General features: G+C 37.4%; 1 protein-coding gene across 1 annotated transcript in view; it reads right to left on the bottom strand.

Annotated features, from left to right (window-relative positions):
* Positions 1–25,782, bottom strand: part of MYO3A (myosin IIIA) — a 126,181-nt gene that overhangs the window by 80,337 nt on the left and 20,062 nt on the right. Inside the window, exons 3-8 of the mRNA XM_026065754.1 lie at positions 21,276–21,380; positions 20,396–20,495; positions 5,089–5,165; positions 3,677–3,822; positions 1,965–2,030; positions 1,238–1,393 (exon numbers count right to left, since the gene is read on the bottom strand). Of these exons, the coding sequence (XP_025921539.1) occupies positions 1,238–1,393; positions 1,965–2,030; positions 3,677–3,822; positions 5,089–5,165; positions 20,396–20,495; positions 21,276–21,380 (650 nt within the window). The remainder of the gene's footprint in view (positions 1–1,237; positions 1,394–1,964; positions 2,031–3,676; positions 3,823–5,088; positions 5,166–20,395; positions 20,496–21,275; positions 21,381–25,782) is intronic.

The raw sequence follows: 25,782 nt of genomic DNA, 5'->3' as shown, positions 1-25,782 counted from the left end.
AGAACATAAATTCATACTGCTTAGGTTTTTGGGCATGTTTGACCATGGTTCATTTTCTGAGATTTTATAAATAAATATTTAAAGTCTTGAACATGTTCCTATTGTTTTCATGCTCAGCGCTGACATCTGATGAGCTTATTTCAGTTTCAGAATCTTTCTGAATTAAGCAGCTGGCAGTTCTGTGCCATGTAGAACATACAAATCCAGCCTGAGGCTTAAATTTAAGCCAACTGCATAAGTTTTTACTGAAATGCCAGACAAGAGAAACTACTACTTATTCCACATACACTTCTACTCAGTCCAAAAAAAGTTAAAATCACAATTTTTTTAGAAATATATTTATTATTATTATCCTCAAAAGATAAAGAGCAAATCAGAAATTTCTCCAAGGTCAGAACTGAAGACTTCTGTATATATTGTTACCATAAATATATATAACAGGAAATGTGACAGGTTTTAGTAAGTTTTTTCTATGCTTCTCACACCACTGAAAATATCAAAATGGTTTTTTAAATCTTATGTTCCATTAAAAAAAAAACCTATCATCCTTGAAGCATAAAAGAAAACACACCAATAATACATCAATAGTAATATTCTACTACATTTCACATCTGAGGCATTACTTAGTAGTGGATGTAGTGGATTTTTTCTTAAATTGCAATATTGAACCAAGCCATTTTTAGTTGTTTTAAATAAAAGACATCAGTCTAAGTGATTTCTGCAGAACTGATGTTACTAAATGCTAGTTGAAGAAAGTAAGTAACTTCTCAGTAAGACATAAGAGTTTTTATGAAAATATTTTTAAATTTGCAAAATGAGGTCTGGTACCACTATCTCTGTTTTCAGTCAGTAGCATCCAATTCTTGCAGGGATCTGATTTTTTTTTAGCATACTTGCTTAAACTAAACATTAACTGACCATGCATATGTAACAGAACTCAAGACATTCATTTCACCTAAGCTTAGGTTTCTGAAAGTCTAGGATCCTAATCTGCATTTAGTCACAGGAGAAACGGGAGGCACTTCTAAAGATTGTCTCATCCCATGTGTGAATCACGATACCTGTCTCTTTCCATTGGTTCTGTGGGGAGCCCCAATGATTATGCTCACTATTTTTTAGTCAGCTAAAGTTATGGGAGATGAATCTTTCCCTGAGTGCTAAACATTCTGAAACCGTGAAAGTATCAAAACTCTCCCAACTGGTCTAGTTTTAGCTGAAAGGAAAATAATCCAGGTACCTTGCCTTCTCAGTGACTCCCATTTGTTGATGAACATCAATAAATTCCATGAGTTGCCTTTGTAACATGTTTTCCTTTCCTTCAATTTGCTTAATAAAATCATGCTGCAAAAGACTAGATACTGTTGGGCGCTTCTCATAATCTTTAGTCAAGCACCTGTACTGGCAGAAAAAGCATATGATCATTCAGGGTGCACTGTTAGGTTTCAAAAGGCTTGTCTGTAGTTCATTCATACTCTATAATAAGTATATTTATCTTAATCACAACAGCTCTAAACTGAAAACTGAAAGGTTTCACAGAACAGATGGGGCCAAGAAGTTAAATTACTGCATTTTAAATCTAAATATTCTCTAAACTAGTAAACAGCAAGAATATCAGAAACATTGTGTTAAAAACTGGAGTTTTAAACTAGGAGCGCATATGCTGATTACTCCTCAGTTAAAACTTTCATGTTCATATATTATAGTAGTCAGGTCAATGTGGGAACATTTCACCTGAAGCCCATGAGTTTGCCARAAGCTTAATATAAAAACATATTTCTTATGTATCTACAAATGAAAGGAAAAATGAAAACTTGATACAAACATTTCTAATTTTTACAGTTTAAGGAAATGAAGAAGGTAAAATATTGGTAGTAACTGATTTTCATAGAAAATACAAAGATACTTTACACATGACATTTAGACATGTTCCATATTCAGCTACAGTGGTCTCAGCTCTTACTCACTTATTAATGAAGTCATTGAATTCAGATGACCACAGTTCAGGCTGCTGTAATGTTGGAGGTGGATTCCTGCAAAGGCCAGTATGATGATAAGTTAAGTTACTCACTTGACAAAAACAACGTGAGAATGCAGGTTGAGTAATGAATTTTAGAAGGGGCACTGAAAAAAAAATATTTCCATTGGAAAAAGGAGCATGGGTAGCTGATACAATATATTATTGATTCTCCTGCATTACATAACTAACAAGGAGAAGTAGCATCAAGATGATCCAACAAACATAGCTAAGAATTACTATAACTTTTTAATCAAATCAGTAAAAGGAAATAAAACTAACAACCCCTTTCTCTTTTCAAAACTGAAACTATACACCTTTTAAACAGAATTTCCTTAAGAAATTCTGTTTTAAGTTTTTCTCAGAAATTACTGCATTAATCAGCCTGTTGAACAAAGTATCAGATTGAACTAGGTCTTTATTAATTATTTCATCAGAAGATAATCAGAAGTCAAGTGAAAGACTAAATACATATGTACTGTAAATAAATACTACTTCCTCCTTTTCAGTTGTTACAGCTGTTTATTTCAGGTGTTAGTTTGGTTCAGATTGTTTTTACAGTCTTCCTCCTTTCAAATAAAGGTGCTATTTCCACTGAGTGTAGTCACAAATGCAAAAAAAMCCCAAAATTCTATAGATAATGTGACTCTTTTTCTGTCTATTTCTGATCAATCTTTATAGCTACTTTTCTTCAAGTGCTGCATGCACTCTAGCACTTTCGTGTTTTACTTAATGAAGTGAAAAGGAATCGATCTTACATTTGCTCCAAGGCAGAAAGGGCAGATACCCAATATTTGTAAGGGTATAAGCCAGATGTCTTCTTGAAGGCCTAGCTGAAATTACTGACCACAGCAGTTTGTCACTGCTTCTTCCCTAGTAGGGGAAGGTGAGAAGAGCGCTTCTGCTCTGCTCCAGTGCCAATTGAGCCAAGTTTTCTTAAGCCACAGCTGAAAGTAATTTAAACTAATTTGGGTAACTTTCCTGAAAAGGACATGAAGCACTCATCTACTACAAGGTCTCAACTATTGTGGTACTAACTACTTCAATGGTTAGAGTGAAATCCACAAACTGCTGCATGATCATACCTATTGTCTTTGAGACTGAGGTCCTTGGTAAGGCTGTAAGTGGCACTTTGGGTACTCTTACCTCCAGCTTCAAAGAAAGCACAAAAGAAGTAGCTAGATACACTGCCAGAGGACAGTAACATTGGAAGAGGCAGAAGCAGCACATGTTGCTGGTTTGTGAGGGATGGAACAACACTCTACTTCAAGGGATGTAGCATAAATCTTGGGGACAATTGTGAGGCCTGTTCAGCGCACTGGCAGACTGTGCGTTTCTATCATAACGCATTCTCTCTAACAGAGGATATGGAACTCAGCCAAATCCTGTGCTCATTTATACTGGCAGAAGTCCATGTAGGGGAAGGCTTTAGGGCTTTTTCTTGAATGTAGCCACAATCAGCTCTGAACTTCTGCATGTGTGCACATGCTTAAAGCAGAGTCTGCAGAAAATACATCTAGACAAAGTATTTCTAACCTTCTCCTAACTCACAACAATATGAAGAAGCTGTACATATTTACATAGTCTAAGCGTGAAGGATGTAACAGTTAAGTAGAAAAGTTCAAACTAGCTGGGTAAGAAATAAACACATCAAGATATTACCTTGGTATTTTGAAGAGTGCCCTCATAGGGTGCAAATCAGCAAGGGGTGGATCTCCATCTCCCAACTCTATTGCAGTAATACCCAGTGACCATGCATCACATCTGGCATCATAGGAGCTATCTAGCTGCTGCTCACAGGCAATCACCTGTTAGAGTAAAAGATTAGTGTGGTCACTGGATGGTCATATATGTAAACTTAAGAGCACAGCACAGCCACAATTGGAGGAATCTCTTATTGAATGGAGATACTGGGTGAAATAAACAGAACTACACACATTTAGCAAGTCAAAGCATCCTGTTTCTGAAAAAGAAACGCTTAAATTAGGGAAAGCATGTCTCTTGTGAACACCAGATTGCTGTCTGATCAGGTGTTACCTAATCTGATAAAAGGGAGCAAATCCTCAGCATATTCAGTGGAAAGTGATAAACTGCATCCTGTGATTGAGGGAAGAAGAAGAAGAAGAAGAAGAAGAAGAAGAAGAAGAAGAAGCAACTCTAAATCTCTTTCCATGAATTATTCTTGCAAAAAAAGTAATGCAGCCATACAGCTCTATATAAAATGAAACAAGCAGAAAAGCAGAAGTTGAATTCACTATATCCCACTGTGTCCTTATTCTGACAGCTTCAAGATCAAGTCAAATTTTCGAAAACATGGTTGCCACTGGATTACAGCAAATGTATGTAATTTCATATACATTTCATTTCTTTCACATTGCTGGACGAATCCAGAATTTTTCATCCAGCTAGTTCCAGGGCTAGACCAATGTGGCTTTCCTACAAACAGTGTAATTTCACATGCTACAAATAGATGTTTATGTTTGTGCATTTATGTTGTATGTGTGCGAATAGTGTTAGTATATAGCCTTATTTATAACTTCCTGCTTCAGCTTAAAACATCTATTTATATCCTTCAAATTTCAGATGGGAATAAGTTCCAAAGATACATAATATATTTTATTTTTTCATAATAACCACTTCCATCTTTTGCTATTAGTTATGGATAGATTGTGTTAGATATTTTCCAGGTGGAGAAACTCAAAAATCAAAGCTATAATGTTTCACAGTACCATCCAGGGCTTCTGCCATCCATGGGGAGATGTGATGCCTGGACATAGTTTCAGAGCATGCAAGGTTGGAAAAGATCAATGGCAGTATTCTTTCCTCTCAAACATTTCAGTGAGTGATTCCACTTCCTGCTCTTTGCCTCTAACTTTGTAATTTCAAAAATAAACTCCCTTTTAACTTAATCCTTGCAAACATGTAAGAAAATGGGTTTAAAATATTTTTTAAAGGACATTGTTATTCCATTTGGTGAAAGCTCCAGGGATCAAAAAGAGCCAAAGAAAGAGCAGAAATGCAGAACACAGCAGTTTGAATACCACTGACAAAATGTTATGAAACATAAATCTAACCTCTGGAGCCATCCAGAAAGGGGTGCCCACGGACGTGTTCCGATGGAGACGAGTGCTGGTCAGCTGCGCAGACACACCTAGGAGAACGAAGGGAAGCTAAATCAGAGCAACTGTTATTTCCAATGGAGGCAGTCCCTCTGAATGGTGCCATCCTCAACTTTTCTTGTCATGCTACAACTTCCTTTGCTGGCAAATCTCAGTTGGATCTTTCCAGTTCTCTGCTGAAGGCCAAATCCTCTAAGGTATTCAGAACTTCAGGTTCTGCACATTCTTTGTTTCCAGTGATTTCAGTGGTACCAAGATTGAGCCCCAAATGAGTGTTTCAATAGTAATCTGATTGTATATTTTGACTAGCTAATTACAGTTTTTCCATATTCTGTTTTACGAGCAGAAAAACATAAGTAATAATGAGAGCAGTAAAGCATTTAAGGAAAAAAAAAAGTACTGTACCATATATATTTTTTTCTTTTAAAGCTCAGTACTGAAAATAGATCTGTTTCATTATTTTTATATTTTGGATTAAACATTATAAAAGATACTTATCCTCATCTGCTCTGCCATAACGAAGAAACAACAAAATAGTACACCATGAAAAATTGTTGCAAAAACAGAAGTCTCCCCATTCGCAAAGCAACATCAAATGCCTGCAAAATCAGCTTTGTAACATGAGCTGTATAGTTTAACGAATTAACTATTTCAGGCCAAGAGCTGGAATGTGAATTCTGATGTCTATGATTTTAGACTAAAAGCCATCAAAATATTAGGAATTTGAACGGACTATGGTGAGCTTCTGATTGTGGCAATACAGAACAGCCCACCACCAATTTGTTCTCTTGCAAAATAAGGGAGAATTGATTGAAAATACCTCTAGTGTTTGCAAAGGGGAGAATATAACACATAGAGAAAAACTGCCCCTCAGCCAAGCAAGTCTTGCAAGATGATGGATTTATGAGTCATGAATTAATTAATCATTAACTTTGAGGTCCACCAGAGGATATTCTAAAGTGCTGATATCATGGATGGTAAGAAAGCTGCTGTGTTCTACTCTTCTTCCAACCTTATTTTTACTGACACTAAAGCTCAACTATTTTGCCCTCATATTTACTCCTTGTTTTTTAAAAAAATAGCCTCAGTTTCACTCTCCGAGTGCCATTTGATTAGTCTGAAACATATAAAACTCCCATGGGCACCACGGGCCAGTTTCAACCTTTTGTATTAAGTGGTTTGAATATGCTTGGTCTTATTTTCCAGAAAACCCTGCAGATGTCTTATAACAGGAGCAATTCACATTAACTGCTAAGTGGAAATACTCTACTAAATGTCTGTCTAGATAGAACTTGATGGTTTGTTTTTTCTTCAGTGGAGGGAAACAAAGCACAGACAATTTGATCTGTTTTTTACTCTGAAGTTATGTGTTCGACTCTGATTCTCAAATCATCTGTATTTGTCCATCACAGAAAAGTATATGATTGCTGAAAATAAGGCAGCAAGAAGGATTCTGACTGGTAAATCAGCCTGTTCCTTTGAGACATACACAGAAGGTCATCGCCTTTTTGGCTGCCACCCTGCAGCCTACTCCAGGCTTGAGAAAGTGTCTCATCCTCTCCCCATGGCTGCAGAAAGTCCAGTGTCCAGCATGATGTTTAGTCGCACCATGGAAAGCAGGACAATGTGAGTCTTAGCACAGAGCCCATCAGCCATGATTCAGCTCAGCTAAAAAGGGCTTTGCTTTTGCTGTATCAAGGAGTTCTCTGAGGAGCAGCTTCTGGCTCACAGAGTCTCTGGTTGTACTGAGCCCTCAGCAAAACATTTCATTCAGAAAGTAAAGCGTAAGCACACATCATCACAGGCCTGTCACTGTTGTAAAGATGCAAAACGACATCATTGCCTGATCCTTGGTTTTGAAGGGAGAGAAGCCTACTCTCTCCTCTGTCCTTCTATATGCTGTGGAACTCCCCTCTGCCAAGCTCTTTCTTGAGGGCCTGGAATAGGAACCAGTATTTGGATCTGCTGGCAAAGAAAGGCACTAACTAAATTTTTATTATTCCAATGTCTGATTTTATAAATCATCATAGCTTTACGTGGAGATAAGGAGCAAAATATAAAAGCAATATTAATGTGCACCATCTTCTCTGTCTATGCACTGTTAGGGTTTCTTCTCTTTGAACTGTAAATATTAAACAAACTGAAGGGTTCCCCCCATCCCCCCTTTTTCTTTACTTCAATAAAAAGATGATTTAATTTGAATTGTTCATCACTACTTTCTTTAGGCTCTTGTGTTTATTTTTTTATCCTTTTACTTCTAGCAGTGAAGTGGCATTTCAATTTATGGAGTAAACATCTTATGACAAATGATATTTCCTTGGGCTTTTTTCTGTAAACATGATGTAATTCCACACTTAGTAACATTTCTTCCAGCATTTCAGTAACCAGTCAAGCATATAGCTGGCCAGCTTTTTTTAACTTGTACATTTTCTAACAATAACATCATGCTCCTCCCCCATCTCCTTTACTACTGCTTTGTTGCAAAATTAATCAAATATTCTCCTAAGAAAATCTAAAAATACCTCATAAAGAAGTATTTTAGTACATACTAATTGCAAATCTTATGAAAATGAGCAGCTTAATAACTAAGTGAATTAGTAGTACCGATGCACATCATGCTGGTTTTTATATGCACAAATGCTGAAAAGAAAATATTGTGCATATAGTCAGCAAAAGGCTTTTTTTTTTTTTTTTGCTTATTTCTTCTGGAAAATCCAGGCAGTAGCTTACTAGTAAAAAGTGGAAATTTCTTATTAGCAGCCTTATACCATGAGTACTATATAAACTTTTCATTGCAAAAATTGGCATATTGGAAAAAAGTGGAACTACCTATTCCACCTACTTATGACCTTAGCATTCCAAAAAAGAAAAAAAAATGGGCAGAAATGAGCTCTCTGTTATTAGGAAAGATTTGTCTCATAGTAGCACCCGATCTGAGCAGACACTGTTCTGATCTAATTTGGGAAGTTGTGCAACATCATTTTATGATTATGTCCTGTGACAGAGGTATGCAAACTGTACTGGTTGATACCAATGGGGGAACAGCAAGGGAGAGGGACACACTTTAAGCCCTAGTAAATTCTACTAAATTCACAYTTGACATACAGCATGGAGACTGCATGCCCACTATGCTACCCACTATATTCATACATGAAAACACAGACCCCACCCCAAAGAGCTTACACTCTAAATATCTCACTGCCTTTGGCCACCTCTTCTACAACCCTTTTGCAGTTGTGTCCTCAGCGTCCACTCCTCTGTCAAAGTATCCCCTTTATGGCCTTCTTTGAAGTAGGAACCTGCAATTCAACCGTTCCTCAAGCTAGTCTCTGGACCAAACACTGCTCACACTGCTAACCTGGCAGATCTAAACAGGTGTAGCACCTGCAATGCTTTAATTTATTTGCCAACTTTTTTTTTTAAACTCTGAGAGAAATGCATTTAAACCAGCAGCATGATCTTACATTGCATTCCTCTCGAACCCTCTGAAAGGCAGGCTTTGACATTCCTGTTCCGTCCTGTTTGCTGCAAAACTTGATCTCTCCTTTCTTGCCTCTCTGTCCCATCTCATCAAGGCAGTCCCTCATGAATCGGTCAACTCCAACTTCCTACTAGATCCTGAGACAACAGATCCTAAATCTGTAATGGTTTAAGACTTTTCTTTAGCATCCTAGGCTTAACATCGAGAAGAGTAAGCCATTCTTGTCAGGATGCAGTCAGGGAAGTGGCTACTTCCCAAGTAACAATGGTAGGGTCATAACTCCTCTATAATTGCTACTAACTTTGACACGGTCCCATTTTCTGTTTCGCTGTTACAGACTGTATTAATGCAAAGGTGCATATTCAGATAGGATAATTCCACACAGATCAGCTGAAATACATACGATATGTTAAAAAATAGATGTAATTTCTTCATATTCCATAATGACAGAAGACAACAGGTAAAGAATACGTTTAAAACAAAGCAATTTTGATCAGTCCCAATGGCACGTCACAACACACCAGGCACATAACCACCATCATAACCATGCATAACCCTGTTATATGTATTGTGGCATCCACTCCAAGGAGAGATTTTTAAGGGACATCCAAGAGGTTCTCCCAAGTTTAATTACCTAAAATGGATAGAAAGCATAAAGGTATTTAATAGAAAATGTTACTAACAGGCCATAAGGACACAAGTGGTTGGCTTGATGGCTTTGCAAGAGATGTTTCAGAACCTTTTTGAAACAATGCCAATACTCAGAATTCCTCATAGACTATCAAGTGACCACACAACCAAACTTTTAAATGAAAAGAGCACAGAGGCAATATTGGTTCCTTGTTGACAGAAAACTATGAGCGCTCAAATTAAATCTAGAAAGAAAATGAGGTTCTGACCAATACAATGGGATTAAAACAAAAAGGAAACTGCACAAGTTTAAACGAGGAGCCAAAATGATCACTATTTTCAACAGCATTTAATATTGCTATTGTTGCTAACCTACAGTTTTATTGTCCAGTATCCTATACGTAGCTCCACTGAAGGAAAACAGTTACCATTACCGGGAAAATAAGAGCAGAAACACACAATTTTTTTTCCACCTGTAATAAAATATCAACTGTGATAGAACTATAAGGGGTCTGCAGCAAACAGACACTGCAAAATAAACATCAGAGACAGAACCAAAACCTGAGTGTTTCTATTAGTTAACTCTGGTCAGAGAATAACAAATAAGGGGGAGGCAGGAAAGTAGGAAGGATTCCACTAAACTGTTGTGGAGAGAATTTTCTAAGACCTTTGAAAGGACATGGCAAAAAAGAATTTTACAAAAATAATCTTCATAGAATCATAGAATGGTTGAGGTTGAAAGGCACCTCTGGAGATCATCTGGTCCAATTCCCCTGCTCAGGTTAAGGTCAACTACAGCAGACCTGTGTCTAGTCAGGTTTTGAATATCTCCAAGGACAGAGACTTTGCAACTTTTCTGAACAACCTATTTCAGTGTTTGATCACACATAAAGTACAAAAGTGCTTTGTATGTTTAAATAGAAATTTCCTGTATTTCAATTTGTGCCCATTGCCACTTGGCCTTTCACTAGGCACCACTGAGAAGAGTGGCCCCATCTTCTTTGCACCCTCCCATCAGGTATTTATACACATTGATAAGATCCCCCAGAGCCCTCTCTTCTCCAAGCTAAACAGTCCCAGCACTCTCAGCCTCTCCTCATTTGAGAGATGCTTCAGTCCCTTAATCATCTCTRTGGCCCTTCGCTGAACTCACTCCAGTATGTCCATGTCTGTCTTGTACTGTGGAGCCCAGAACAGGACACTGCACTCCACATGTGTCTCAACAGCACTGAGAAGAGCCCAGGCATACCCTAATGTGATCCTCTTCCACAGAGAGTAAGTCTTCATTGTTCCAGGCTTTCTTTTCCTCTGATCTTAGGGACCTGGGATTCCTGAAGGCACATCCTACAAGTAAGGACCACAGCAAAGAAGGCATAGAGTACCCTCAGTCTTTTCCATGTCCCCAGTCTTTATGTATTATCTTAATACCTAAAATGTTTTAATGAATGAAACAGACTGCCAAGACAACAGCCACTGGCAAGCCACAGTTCCCAAGACATTTAGGAAAACACACATTCCAGAATGTAAATCTTAAACTGAAACAGACCATATCCAAAAGCCAGCCAAATGGCCCTTTTACAATTTCAGAAGGGTCAAAATCTTAGTATCCAAGAAGACCATGCATAGGAAGGGCCTGGGAGATGAAAAATCCATGGTGTTTATATAAAACTAAGAGGCATGGAGGAAAAGGGGGGTAAAAAACAGTGAATCTAAACTATAAGATAAAAATATAGGTGATATATAAGACAAGATAAAGTAATCAAAGTCTGGTGGATTTCACAGTACAGTCATGGCTAGGATTAAAGACAAAGAAGAGGCATTTTTAGGCATATAAGAAACTAAATGAAAATCCTAAATCAGATACAGAATCACTACAAGGAACAGATGACAAAACAGCAAATAGTGACCTTGAAAAAGCACAACTTTCACTACATCTGTGAGATGTATCATTCATGCTTTTCAAAAGAAAAATTTCAATACAGCTTCTTTAAGAAATCTGAGGTCTTTTGTATTACAGGATATTGGGCAGGATGGTGTGGCTGTGCCTTCTAGCTCCCTTAGTCTATGACTCTGTTTGCACCCTTTCTCTTCTGGCCCCAGCAGAACAGGATACCACAGGCTGCCCTCCACATCCTCCCAGCAGATTGATTTGGCACAAGGCCAATGATTCTAATCAAATCTCATGCTTCAGGGCTTCAGCTGGTTTCCTGAAGAGGAGGCAAGGAACATTTGTTTTCCTGATGCACAATTGGCCGGATGTATTCAGAAGGGAGAACTAGTCTTCTCCAAAGCCTTAGGGATTTGTGCAGCTACAATCTGGTGCAGTATGCTAGTCAGGAAAGTTCTCCTTTTTAGATGCTGCCTTCCTTACATACTTGCACTCAAATTGACTGCCACTTCTTAAGCCTCCAAAGGAATTTTTCCCTGTATGACTGGAAGAAACCCAGGGGATTTTCTCCTTGTTACGTGGCATGGTTTGCCTGCTAGGATTATCTGCATACTGGCAGCAACTATGCTGATGGGAGAGAATATTTAAGACAACTAAGGACTGAAATACTGAGTGCAAACTGAGTCACTGAGTTCAAYAGCCACCTAAAAATGAACAGGTGGTACTGTACAGCAGGTGAGACCAGAGGTTTTCTAATAACCTGCTCTTTTCCTAAAACGCTATGAAGCAGGGTGTGGACAAATGAAGGTCTCTGAAAAGTCCAAAAGTTCTGGGAAGTAAACGGGATTGAATTAATACCACATAAAACATATAGACCAACACGAGAGGTGAGTAAACGGAAAAAACTTCTAAGTCTCTGAGAAACACTTAGGCAGCAGAAATAAGGCAAGGTARAACAGACTTAAGAATTTTAGTGTTTATAAAAAAAGGCCATACAGATGCTTCTACCAAACAGGTTCTTGAATTACGCCAAGAACTAGTGGTTACAGGGCTGTTTTAGACAATTCTTTGCAATTCTGCTTCCATCACTGCATTTAATTTCTGCACACAAGAACTGATAACAGAAGATGTTCAAAGTTCAGACTGAAAATCCTTTGGACTAAAAGTCAGAGGTGAATCTATGAGTTCCAGAGCTGTTTTACCTAAAAGGGTTGCCTGCCTTATACCAGCTGCTCACAGTCCCTGTAGGATCATATGCTAGTGAACACAGGAGCATTGTAGCATACTTTCTAGCCAGCCCCTCTTGCCCCCTTTACATGCAAAATGGTCTGGGCTGACTTGCTAAAGGGCTGAAGAGATGATTGTTTGACCCTTGGGAGAACCACGAGGGAGTCTTTTCTGGACCGAGAGCACTATTTTCTAGCTTCATGTGTCTCTGGCATAGGATACCAGCTTTCTGTATCAGACTTCTTTAATGTTTAAGCCATCAGTGACATCTTTATGAGACTTAGTAGAAAAAATTGTTTAAAAAACCCCAAGTGAACAGCTTATCCTGGATACAGCCTTTGGTCACATGATTTCTTCTTGCTGTTACTGGACAGCACAAAGGTTTTCATTCACACATGGCCCATAAAATAAGTTTTTAAGGACTAAGCCTTCAACAAAGAATTAAACAGTCAACAAAGAAAATGTTCCACAGCTCAAGTCAATGCAATCCATCTTATCCCTGCTAACCCTGGTTTGAGAAATTTGGAATTATTAATTTGATTGGGTTCAAAGCAGTTTGACAAGCTGCTCATGAAGGAAGTTTTTCATTGAAGTTCTTACTTTTATTAGCTTCTGTCACAGCCCCAGCAAAAGTTGTTTAGAAGGAACATGTGAATGTCATGCTATGTGGTATGCAGAAATGACAACACAATGATAGCCTGCTCTTGATCTGAATCATTGAAGCAGACAGCTTTATTATGGATGCATGCTAGAATGACTAAGGCAAATAAGTCTCGCTATGACTCATTGCTTAAAGTAAGCTAAGGGCAGAAAGAAAGTAATTATATTTTTGAATACTTTCAAATGAAATGTTTTTAATTAATTGTTTCATTTTTACAGAATGATTCAGACAACACTTATAGCTAATGCAGGGCAAGAAGAAGGATACACAATAGGATATTCTGACTATTCCAGAATAAGTAATCTACAGCAGTTTGGAAAATTATTCAAGGTCATGTTGAGCTCCTCTTCGATGTCAGCAGGACATTCAAGGCTGAAAATTGTGATATACATTAACAAGGAAAGGAATCAAACTGTCCTTCCCCCAAATTTCCCAGTTCTAAACTTGGATCACTCACTTCTCAAGCTATTCGCTGAGCACAAGGTGGCTCTAGACTCACAGTCCACTGCAGCCAGACCAGTACTGCATGCAGTCGCAGTACAGTGCCATGAGCCTTCTCTCCCTCTGCAATGCCATGTGCCACACAAGGCTCGCCAGACTGATCTGTGATCAATCAGCCCACTGTATCTATCAAGTGTGATCATGGAAGGGAGAGGCCACAGCACTGTGTCACAGTGGGGGAACAGGACAGCCAGTGAGGTGTCATGCTGCAAGCACGAAGCTCAGCACTGTGGTTCCCTCCCTCACCTCTGACCCTGGATTTCAGATGCTTTTCCTGCATGACGGAGCAGAAAGCTCTGTAAACCAGGAGAGGTGAGCAATTAAGCAGATGGAGGTATTAAGATGGAGTCTTACCATGGACTCACTAATTATTTTGAGACTGGACCTATTAATTTGAACATGCTGTATAGTGTAACTAATTTTACCATTCTTGCTTTGTCATTATGGCAGCTGCCGGTTTATCAACACTTCAAAAACTCAGTCTGTTTAATTTAGTTGCTGAATTTTAAATAGTTTGGCCTGTATTTCTTTACAGATAGGCATGAATATGCCTAGGGTTAATATATTGATCAGTTCTTGCTGATGACTAACAGGGCTGAAGCATTATTAATATTTTGTAATCTGTAAGAAAGAAGTATTTAGAAGTACTTAGATCTTTCTCTAAGAAAGAGTCACAACAGAGAATGTTGGCACAATTGTTCTACACTTTCTGGGGAAAACCCAAGAAATTCAATTTATGAACTGAATTATGAAATGAAATTGTTACCTTCATTTAGTGTTACCTCGATAAAATTGTAAAAAAAAAATTAAAGTAAGAGGAGAGTTAATATAGAAATGTACTACCAAAAAGGAAGGTTCTCACATTTGGCATGTTTTACCAAATTACAATTCTGAATAACAAGGCAGCAGTTTGGGAATGTCAGCATTAAGATTTCCTTGGCTTTTAATGGTAAATGATTTCAACTAGCTTTAACAGAAGCATCATCATTCTCTCTGTAGCAAAATAATTACCTTATTACATTCCAAACACAAAAGTGGACCTCTGTCTATCTGCAGCTTCCAAACTACATCAAAGTAATAGGTCAAGTATTAATCAAAGTAATGCCAGTTTTAAGTATGTCTAAATAAAGTAATACTGTACTCCCTCCCCCAATCCACTTTTCCTCCAATGAGTCATACTCAGGTTAATTTCTAGTTGAGTCAAGCTAGTATGCATCCACAATAAAACTGTGTCAGCTTTATGCCCAGCATGATATCTGAAATTTTAATGCCAATGAAATTGGAACGCCAATATTCACATGCAACTTGCAAATGCAACACTTCTAACATTTGAAATCGCTTGGAAAGAAAGTAGAAAAATGCAAACTAAACATGTTTGAAATACAAAAAGCATCCTATCTTCACTACAGACATGTTCCATTAATGTTACAATACATGTTTCAGGTAATTATGCAAATTGAAATCTCATTATCCACAGTCCTAAAGGAACTCTTGAAGTGAGTATTCTATTAACTGCATTCAGAACAGTGTTTGCAATTTTCCAGCCATCTGCCAGCAGCAGTGAGATTGCATTACCTTCTTTCCATGTCTTCCCCTGGAACCTGGCTTAACAATACTAAAGCTTTAGAACTTTCCTATGTATAGTTGGGCTTATCTAGAGACACTAATGATGGAGAGTTTTACATACTGAAATGAGATACACAGTGAAATGCCTGAGAAGAAATGGAAAATGGAGATTGACAATCCTTTTGGATAACCTCTTTCCCACAGGGCCGCACTAGTTGGCTTGAGGGAATCATGAGATCTCTTGTAGTTAGAAATAGGCTTATATTCCAAAGGACAAGATTTGATGAGTCCTCTAACATTTTATTTTCATTTTGGGAGCTTAGATGTTCCTAATACCCACATAAACATCTGACTATCTTTTTCACTTCCTCTGACTCTTTTTTCAACAACTTTTCTTGAACATAGTAAGTTCAAGAGCATAATTACATGTGGTATGAAAGTATGCTTTCATCATAGAAGGACATGGCCTTCAGCAAGGAACAGAGCTGCTGAAAAGCAATGCATTTGTCTAAGTGGTGCAGTACAGTTTATACTTACATTTTCTGGGCCATTTTCAAGGCAACAGCTGCTCATCCTGAGATATGCAGGTTTCAGCAGTCCCAGAAAAGCATAAGCTACCCATGCTCTTGTTCAGGACTATCAGCCTATAAGGTCAACCCTCAAAAACACAGCTGAAGAGGAATTTTCCATCAAGCATTACACTCTTCTTTTTAGCCAAAAAGATCATTTGCCATGGGATCCTAGAATCCTCTTCTTTCAACAATATATAAGCATGAAGAGCTCTGGCTTCCAAGCTCCCAGGCTCCCTGGGATGGCAGGGGATTTCAGAAACATGTCAAATTTTTCAGAATGAAATGTCATTTGGGCTTTTTCAGAACAAAGTTAAAACAGTAACAATAACAACAATAATACAGCTAAATTTCTTTTCTCCCATTGTGGAACAGCCCTTTATTTGGCACATTAGAATTTTCAGAGGAAAGGGAATTCTGTCTCAGACTGACACTATTTAATACAGGGATGGCCCTGTTCCTCACTCCAGTTTCAAGAAAATGAATTGAGTGCAAATACTCAAATAAGCAAGTATTTTTCAGCCTAAGCAGATGGTACGCACTCAGCTCTCTATGAAATTGGTTACACRCTGTAAGATGCAGATGACTATATGAATTTTATTACAGATGAGGGCTGCTATGTGAGCCAGTGACTTCAGGCCACTTTTTAACTGATGAAACAAGGTCAGACACTGAAAGATATTTAGGCAGTAAAAACTGCAGATGGATTTTCATGAGATTTTTAAAAGGTATCCAGCATCTAATTCATTTGGATTTACATGCTAGAAGTTTTTGAAAATCTTATTAGATGCTAATTTGCATCTTTAGTGGCCAAGATATCTTTTGAAATCGGGCTCTTTAACATTAGAATCCTCCTCAAAAACCCTGAAATCTGAGGAACCTATATAAAAAACTTAAAAAGAGAGAAAGAGAACAAAAACATTTCCTTCCCAGAAACCTAGTGAACAGCTGTGAATGTAATTAAAAACATTTATAAAGAAAATTTTGTTCATACTTTGCTTGTCTCCAACTCTTTTTATAGAGTATGCTATTTAGTTTTCATTCTTTGAAGTGCTGCAGGACATTTGTTTTAATGTAAATGCATATTTTTCTATCAAGCCCCTATCCTACAGTGCAACATATCAATTGCACTTGAAAACAGTGCAGCTATTTATTATTTCTATTGCTGCAGCAAAGGGAAACTTGGAGCATAATTGTTGCAATTCTCAGACTTGCATCTTTCCCAAAGATTTTCCATCAGAAGAGCTAAACAGCTAATTCCCACAAATGTTCCAGATAGATGGACTGTCTTTAGTCATCCTTCTGTAACAGAGGAAAAGATGGACTTTGCAAAATATATTAACCTTCTAGGCAGAGGAGGCTAATGAATTCAGGTACTGAAGAAGGGGTCATGGGATCTGCTTAGAGAAGACTCTGTTGGTGACTTCTTATTGTTTGGAGTCAAAGAGAATGATTTTGTTTACCTCTGCTGATCTAAACTATCATATTGGATGGACATAAGGGGAGCAGAAGCTTCTCTAGGAACTGTATTCCAAATTTCCTGCGGAATGGACAGTTTAAAATAATCGCTCTATCTGGCAGCTCCTCAATAAGCCATTTAGTTTCAGAAGCATTGGTGTGGAAGAGACTATAAACTCATTTACTTGAGTTGATCAATATATATTTTGGGATTGAGGTGTTTCAGAGTTATATTACTGGAGTAAATTCTATACAGGTTAAATAATATTGCAGCAGAATTTTAAGACAGAGCAAGAATTTCACTCTTTAAAGCAACCTGGGTGAGACATTGCCATGGTAGTCTTTGAAAGACTTTCTCATCTCATTAACTTTTCATACCTATATGAAAGGCAAACAAACAGTTAAGACTGTTAGCCTGGATTTTGGGAGAGTTTTTCCACAGACTTTCCATATTACCTCAAGCAACTCAATCTCTCAAAGTTTCAGATCCCCAGCTGTTAACTGGGAATTATAGTAATTTCCTTCCTCGTAACAGTGTTGTGAAGGTTATCCATTACAGCCTGTACGGTGTTCAGAAACCATGGTCACAGCATACATATAAATGCCTATGATGCAACAACCATAGACAATTTGTATAAATTGTGTCACAAAATGAAGGTTCGAGAAAGTCAGTACTGCTGCACAAGACAGAAAGGACTCTGAATGGTGACGCACCATTACACAGGCAAATTCAAAGAGTACAAAAAGAACACAGGAAAGAGATACCATTCTCAAAGAATATTTAACTCACTTTAGAGTTTTTTCATTTGTGACTCTTAGGAACTCCTAATAGTACTTAAAAAAAAAAGTGACAAAAGTTCAAGTTACATAACCACACCACACATACAGGCTGAGGACACAAATTTTTCTAGTATTGTACTACATAAGGTACTTCACAGGTCCATCTTTCAAATACAGGTTTTATACACCTGTTTAAATGAAAAACAGCATAAAGAGTATTGGAGGAAGAGAGCAAAGGGTTCTTCAGAACATCCCATCATCAACCAGCATGTAAGAGAACAGCTCAGCCAACATCATCTTCAGGAAGGGCTCACGTCCTCTGTCAAGTGTTTCTGCTGGTTAATGCTGGAGGGGCAGGAGTTCTTGATCTACTATGTCTCTGCTTCCCTCTACACTGTCATGAAAATGCTGCGTGGACGCTAGACGGAGCTGCATGATTACCTGAGGTTTTTTTGGGGGGGGAGGAAGAGGGTTAGCTTCATGTAGTAATTTGTTCAATCCAAAACAAAAATTTTATTTCCACTGAATATCTACTGAGAGAGAAAGAGATTGTGCCTGTGTGTCTGTCTCCTTCTGTAGCTCATTGATTCATCAGCTTATTAAGTAAAAGCGTGGTTATGGGTTTCTGTCCCTGATTCAACAAATGTTTATGTACAGCTGTTTGTAACAGTGTCAACTTGAGAGATTTTGATCCACTCACATTCCTGCCTTAAGCACACTTGTGGAATCTAATTAGTGTGGGTTCAAATCCTCCTAAGCAGAAGAGAAGAATCTCCCAGATCCTGGCTGAATACCTTAAACACTAGCCTGAAAGGTGCATGGTATGTCCTCCATGCTGGCTTTGTGAAAACTACAATTTTTTTTTGATTTAAAATTAATCATTGTTGTTTTCAGATTGGTTTTGAAAAAAAATTGCAAGAGAAAAATCTGTCTCTAAGGAGGGGTGCACTTCTTGCATTCCTTTGAGAGGAAGGACTGCTGATGTTACAGGCCCTTTTTCAACCCATATAATTGTGTATGCATGCTTGTTTCTTGAGCGTGTTCTATGCTTTGACACCACAATTTTGCTCACAAGATTTGAAGATTATTTTTCAATTATAGCCTTAGCAGTAGATTGCAGTAACCGGGGAATAAAGAATTAAGGTTCTCATCCCTACAGCTAGTATGTTTTGACATCTGCAGAAGTGAATTAATTTACAGATGCACTGATACTCTACAGTTCTAATTGCCTTCAACACCTTAAAAAAATTAGTATCCACAACACATTAAAAGCCTGTGGGCAAAAATATTGATTTTGCCTCACACTAAACTTCCAGACTATCAGAGACTACTAGCAAGCATATGGCAAATAATTTAGAAAGTGTGATGCCTTTGCAACTGAAGATTTTATCTAAGGATAAAAAATGAACATAAATACATAAATCTTCAGAAGAATTAGTAATCCTAACAGCTGTGATCTTTTGTGTAATGAGAGTTGCACAAATACAATCTACTGGCAGGAAGACACTATACCAATGGGCGTTAAAATCCCATGATTAGTTTAAACAATTGTTATGTATCAATTGCATAAATCATTAGCAAAACAGGAGGGTAAAAGAAAAGGAAAATTTTCCTTATGTTGAATGGAATCATCATATTACAAATGGTTGCTATTCTATAAAGTAACAACCTATAAATTGTACTTAAAGATTAGAAGACGGTGTGCTAATAAAAAGTTCATAATAACAAGCATTGCAAATTTTAATATTCCCTTAAATAAAATAATAGTCAGCAAACTTTTAAGGTAACCCATTTTACCTGTTTCACTGCTTCCTCCTGTCTGGTGATGAAACCAGATGACAGCACTTAAGAATCCCTTTAGGCGTAACAGACTTGAACTGAGCCTTTTTATTCAACGATTAGTCTTAGGTTTAGGCTTACCAAAGCCTGCTAGCCTTCCCAGAATTTGGAAAGTGGGGATTTCCTACATGCTAGCTCCCCCTTTGCTGCCTTCAGGTAGCATCTCTAATGAACTGTTTACAACTGAGGTGGAGCTCTCCCATTCTTCATAATATCTAGTAAGTTCTAATTCCTCTCATATACTACATAAAGCTTTTGCCTACCAGCTCCTAATTTCACTGAACCAGTGCATGGTCCTGGAGGCTCTTAACACCAACCTTATTCTGAACCATATTACCCCATTTTGCCACTCCACTTACTGTGTCTGCCCTGAAGCATTTGGCAGTTACTAACACCATATTATAACTTCTACTCCTTAGCCATGCTATCTAAATACCATTACTAAAATGGCTGGAAAAAACAAAGTTGTAAAAACTCTGAGCCTGTAAATAATTTATTTCTATCAAATTAAAAAGTACCTTCAGTTATCCAAGTTATTTTTAATGAAGTATTCAAAATCTAAATAAAAAGCTAATATAGCTCCTCTTTTCTAATTTCTTTCCTCTATTTATTTTCCACGCCTCAGAGGTCCAATGCTGACTGAATAAATAAACATAACATACCAAAATCCACAAGCTTGACTCCTCCTTCAGTGGTCAAAAGGATATTATTTCCCTTAATATCACGGTGGATAGTTTTGTTTTCATGCAAATGCTGAAGGCCCTGGAAGGTGAGATATAGATATTAACTTTTTACTGGCAGCTCTGTTCTTCGTATTACCTTTTGCAGAAAAAGAAAGGTAGCACAAAAGTATCAGAAACCTTAAAACAGAATTTTTTATCCTAAACCACAGAGATTTTATTCTTATTGGAAAAACACCTGGCCCACTATGTGGAACAGGTATTTTTTAATTGATCCACTTTCTGTCACCTAGAAGTTTTATGACAGCAGCAGAAGAAAAGCACTATAAATCTGTGTTATATATTATACCTTTAGAGTACAGTCAAGAAAAGTGCTAAGGCCTATCAATAATTCCATTGCAGAAAGTCAAATTCCAATTAAAAGACAATGAAAAAGAAAAACACTTGATCTTGATTAGCCAAGACAATTTTTCTTATGATAGTGTTTGAATTCACTAGATCTGATGATCATTTTGCTATAAAAATATCTTGGATTCTGACATAAGAAACAGAACACTATTTTGAGTATATTTCTGCTATGTCTCAAAATGAAAACCAATTCCTATGTGGAACTGTATTTACTGAGGAAATAAATCAATGGTCAGAAATCAATTTTCATTCTCTTAATAGTGAAACAAACAGATGAACTGTTCTTTACCTTGCTCATTCAAAAAGAATTGTATGAATTGCACATTACCTTGATTTCATTAAACACTACTATGATACAAGACACTGTGTTTAGAGTGGAATTGATCTTCATTCCTTCAAAGAAAAAAAATATTATCTGAATATTGGCTGTCCTTTCATTGAGAATTTATCTTACCATCAGTGCTTCGTGTAAAATGTAAGCAATTATAAGTTCATTCATCCTTTCACCTCTCTTCAGAAACCCTTTCACAAGATCAGTCACAGATCCACCATTGCACAGCTGCAAAGATCATGGAATACAAAAATGGATTAAGAAATGCTGGAGTAGCCATCAAATTTTAGTTTACAGTAGTTTTCATATTTTTACATGAATGAAATCCTATTAAACTGGCAAACCACAAATTTCTTTTTGTGTCTACCATTTACACAAACAACATACACAGCAACTTATACCAAATGTTTCTTCCTTTCTCCATCTAATTCTTATTGACCAAATACAAGTAGAGCAGCCTCTTTCTTCTCTCACATACACGGTTGGCTTTCACTGAAACTGAAGTAGCTTGTAGTGTAATAAATTTCCTGTGAAAGCTTGTTTCTTGGGGGCACACTAATTGCTTATATTCATCATGTGCGACTTACCAGCAATGTAGATTATGACAGCATCAATTCTCAGGTATAAAAACTACATACAATGGAAAATAGATTTAAGGCATTGGAAGACAGGCAGCAGAGAATTTCCCCCAACAAGGGATATCTTCCAAGCAAGAAGCTGCCTTCTTTACCAGGTGCCACTTAATTCCTAGTTTAGAAGGTACATACAAGAGGGGTGGGCATCACGGAAGATGATGAAAGCATTGTGGGGAAAAAAAAAAAAGTCTCATCTTCCACTAATACAAGGTTGGCCACAAATGCAACACAAACTATAGCCAAGGGACCTAACAAATCACAGCCATTGCAGCATCAACCCTGTGAGCTCCTTGTTCTGGATTCAGAACACCACAGTTTATTCTTGACTCCTTTCCTCTTTCTCCTGTCTAAATTCCAGCTAGACTCAAGGCAAAAACCTGTCCTCTGGCGCCTGTATACCCAGGGAGCAGAGGTTTGACCTTGCTTTCCAGAAAGACTAGCACATGCACATTACCACCAGATTAGCTAAGATCTGCAATATTTCATTTGTTCATTTTAACCACTCAAAAATTTTCAGCAGGATGAAGCAACACTGTAACTTTAAGTCTGTAGCAGTTACCTACCTGCAAAGATGAAATCAGTACTTAAGCCCTTAAACTATTCATAACGATATCTCCCTTGCACCATCAAACAATACTCATCGACTGAAGAGGCATTACCTCTTTTAAAGAGTAGATGTTTCCAATAAAAGTGAAACAAAATTTAAGTTTTATACTGTATTATCCAATAGCTTCTCATATGAAAATATGAATTTACATAAGACAGTATATCAGTGTAACACAAAACAGTAATTCCTTTTGACCACAGATTTTGGAGTCTACTCGATTGAATGGAATAGTTTATCAATAAAACCTTTCAACTGTAGAACTCCTGACATCAGACATTTGATTTTTTTTAATCTGTTCTTCTATGCTGCTACATTTTTCTGTACAGCAATTAAAAAAAAAGACTTGCACCTTATAGGGCAAAGCATTTTATAGACTTTTGTACCCAAACATTATAATAATTTTGTGACTACCCTTGGAAACCCTAGGTTGCATGCACGACATGAACGACTACACAAATACCATTCAATACATAAGCCTTGGTGCAAGATGTTTCCCTAGTCAAGTCAGTGAAGGCTCTGGTCTGAGAGATGCTGAGCTCTATGGCAAGAATCTCAGAACACGCTTAACCTCACCCTTAACTTCAGTTGGATAATACGCATACTTAGAGAAGGGAAGAACTCATGCTTAAAAGATGAGATTAACCACTTTGCTGGATCAGGGTCAGATTCCCAAGCAAGATTGAATTTACTGGTCTTTAGCCATGCTGGTCTCTTCTCCATTGACTTTTTTTTTTTTTTTTTTTTTTTTTTTTTTTTTTTTTTTTTTTTTTTTTTTTTTTACTTTTTTCTTTTACAATGCCATTATCCTTCTAGGCTCTCTATTGTTTTAACTTTGCCACATCACTGACATATTTAATCAAACCTAACAGATGATAGCAATTCCACTTAATTTAATGCACTTGCATTTCAGGGCACTGAGTCTGGCTGGTGAGTGATGAGTGACAAAACAGTTGTGAAACAAATTATATAAATATAATATTGCTCTTCAAACTATTTTTCTCCATCATCTAGTATTAAAATTCTGTTTCTTATTGATAGATCTTATGGTTTTGTAACAGAACTGGGTATCTGCTAGTCTTTCTGATCAAATTAAAGAAAACTAATCAGGTAAGAAATGTATTCTTTCTGTAGGTAGCAGACAAAAGAAAGAATACCTCAGAAATCACCTTGTTCAATATTTAGGCAGCCAAGACTTAATCCAATTGCCTGGGACAGCAATACTTATTTTTACTTTCTTAAACTTGTTGTTTTAACTAATTTTTCTACCCTTCTCATAAGCTATAAATCCCTATTACAAGATAAATATCTGCATTATAAGATAAAAATGATATAAAACATCAGGTTAAGTAAGACAGTAAAACTGTGGTGACTTTAGATCAAGCCAAAACTGAACCTGGACACGTAAAAGGTCAACTGAGCAAGTCTTGGACACTAAAACAAGTCACCCCCATCACAACAGATATCCTCTACTGAGCCCCAAAGCAGGGCAGCTGGTTAGGGAGAGTTCATTTAAAGATCTTACAGACACAGGTTCTTGCATGCACAGGCCAAATGTCCTTTTGTTACTTCTGTGAGAGCTGTACTTTTACTTACAGCAGATGACTTGGATCTTTGTGACCACTAGTATACGAGGAAGAGAAAAAAGGCTAGGTATTAGAATGCATGCAGCTAAAAAAAGGAAAAGGGATTATTGGAATACGAAGTACAATTAGAAAAGGAGATTATGGAAGACACTGTATCCCTGGGCTCTGAGCTGCGTGGGGCGAGGGGGAGGAGATGATGATGATGACGACAACATCGGTTAGTATTAACCCTGTTCTATTTTTCTACAGGCTGAAGAAGATCTCCTGGGTAAAATGTTGCCTCCAGTCTCATTTCCTATTTCTACTGTCTATTTTTTACAGGGGATGCTGTCACACATCTCTACAACCATGCAAGCAGATAAAGTTCAAACAGTGGTCTTTTTCCTCATTGAGGCTAACAAATTATATGTGTGTTCAATGCAAGCTTATCATAAATGCAGCAAAAATGAGACAGCCTCCTCTCTTCCTTCTCAAAAGGAGCCACGGAAAATTACAGTACTCCTGCCTGAGGCAGTTCTGAAAAATGGTTGTAGGAGCTTCTTTTTACCAAAACTGGCAGCAGCAAGTGGGAATCTGAGCAGGAAGGGAGATAAATTATCCTTGGGATGTTGATCAAAATCTGCTCCATGGCATGAAATCTTAAAAAAAAAAATTCTTAAAACTTGCAGCTCTTTAACAAGAGATTATAGGATAAACATTATTTAGCAGTGTGGCCAGACTGGAAATTTCCTGGGGTGTTGTTAAATATTGCAGTTTACAATTATGATCTCTGCTGTTTCTGATTAGCATGCTGTCCCCAGCAAAAGCTGTGTATCTTCTTACCAAAATTATTGGGTTTGAGTTAAGCTAATTGTAATGCTTGTATGACAAGAAATCATGAAGGCAGCAGAGCTAAACTTTAAAGTTGTTTCTTTTTTTCCAGAGATTGCAAAATATCTTCAGAATACCTTGATGAAGCAGGAAACAAGAAATGCATGGAGAACTCAAGACACATGCAGTAGAAGCCACCTGTCTGATCTGACCTGTGCCATAGGCCTGCTTCCCATCCTAAATGTCAAAGTAACTGATCAAACAAATTTCCTTCAATCTGACATGAGACATAGCTTCTTCTGGAAAGACAGGATGATATTTCTCTCTTTCATCCCTACCCCAAACATACATACATCCTCATTCTTTCACACACACACAYTTCTGGGGGATTGTGCTGGTTTTATAATACCTATTTTAAGCAATTGGTAATCATGAGAGGAGAATTGAGTAGGGGATAAGAAGTGGTGGGATCTGCTAGCTCAACTTTTACAGCACAAGCAGCAGAAGATGTGAACTGAGAAAGTCAATTCAATTTAGTTCTCAGTGTGTGAAATGCATGCAAGAACAAAATCAAGTGGACCCTTGTTCCTGTAACCTTTTCCAATCACTCATGTTTTCCAAATTTAGACTCTGCAATTTGCCACTGATGTTTTGAAACATTTTGCCCAAACTGCATACATACACTGTTCCTTTGGAAGTCTTATCTTAGCTGAGAAAAGCTGGACAGAATAGAATAATCTTCACTTTGCAGAGAATCCTTTCCTTCAGTTCTATTGCTTAGCCAGGTATGTCTTATTTCTTCTTCCTAAGGACGGCAGTGCTTTGCATATGCCTACTGAATTTCACCTTGTGATTCCAAAAAATCTCTCAAGTATGTCACAATTGCAAATCTGGTGCTATTCTCCAAAGTGCTTGTAATTCAACTAGGTGTCCATCACAAGTTTTTTGTTATTAATGAACAGAAATAGGCCAAAAGCAGATGCCCACTTGATGTT

This window comes from Apteryx rowi, unplaced genomic scaffold (assembly GCF_003343035.1).
Source record: "Apteryx rowi isolate R43461 unplaced genomic scaffold, aptRow1 scaffold_231, whole genome shotgun sequence".
NCBI lineage: Eukaryota > Metazoa > Chordata > Aves > Apterygiformes > Apterygidae > Apteryx > Apteryx rowi.
This window is presented reverse-complemented; position numbering and strand designations above follow the sequence as displayed.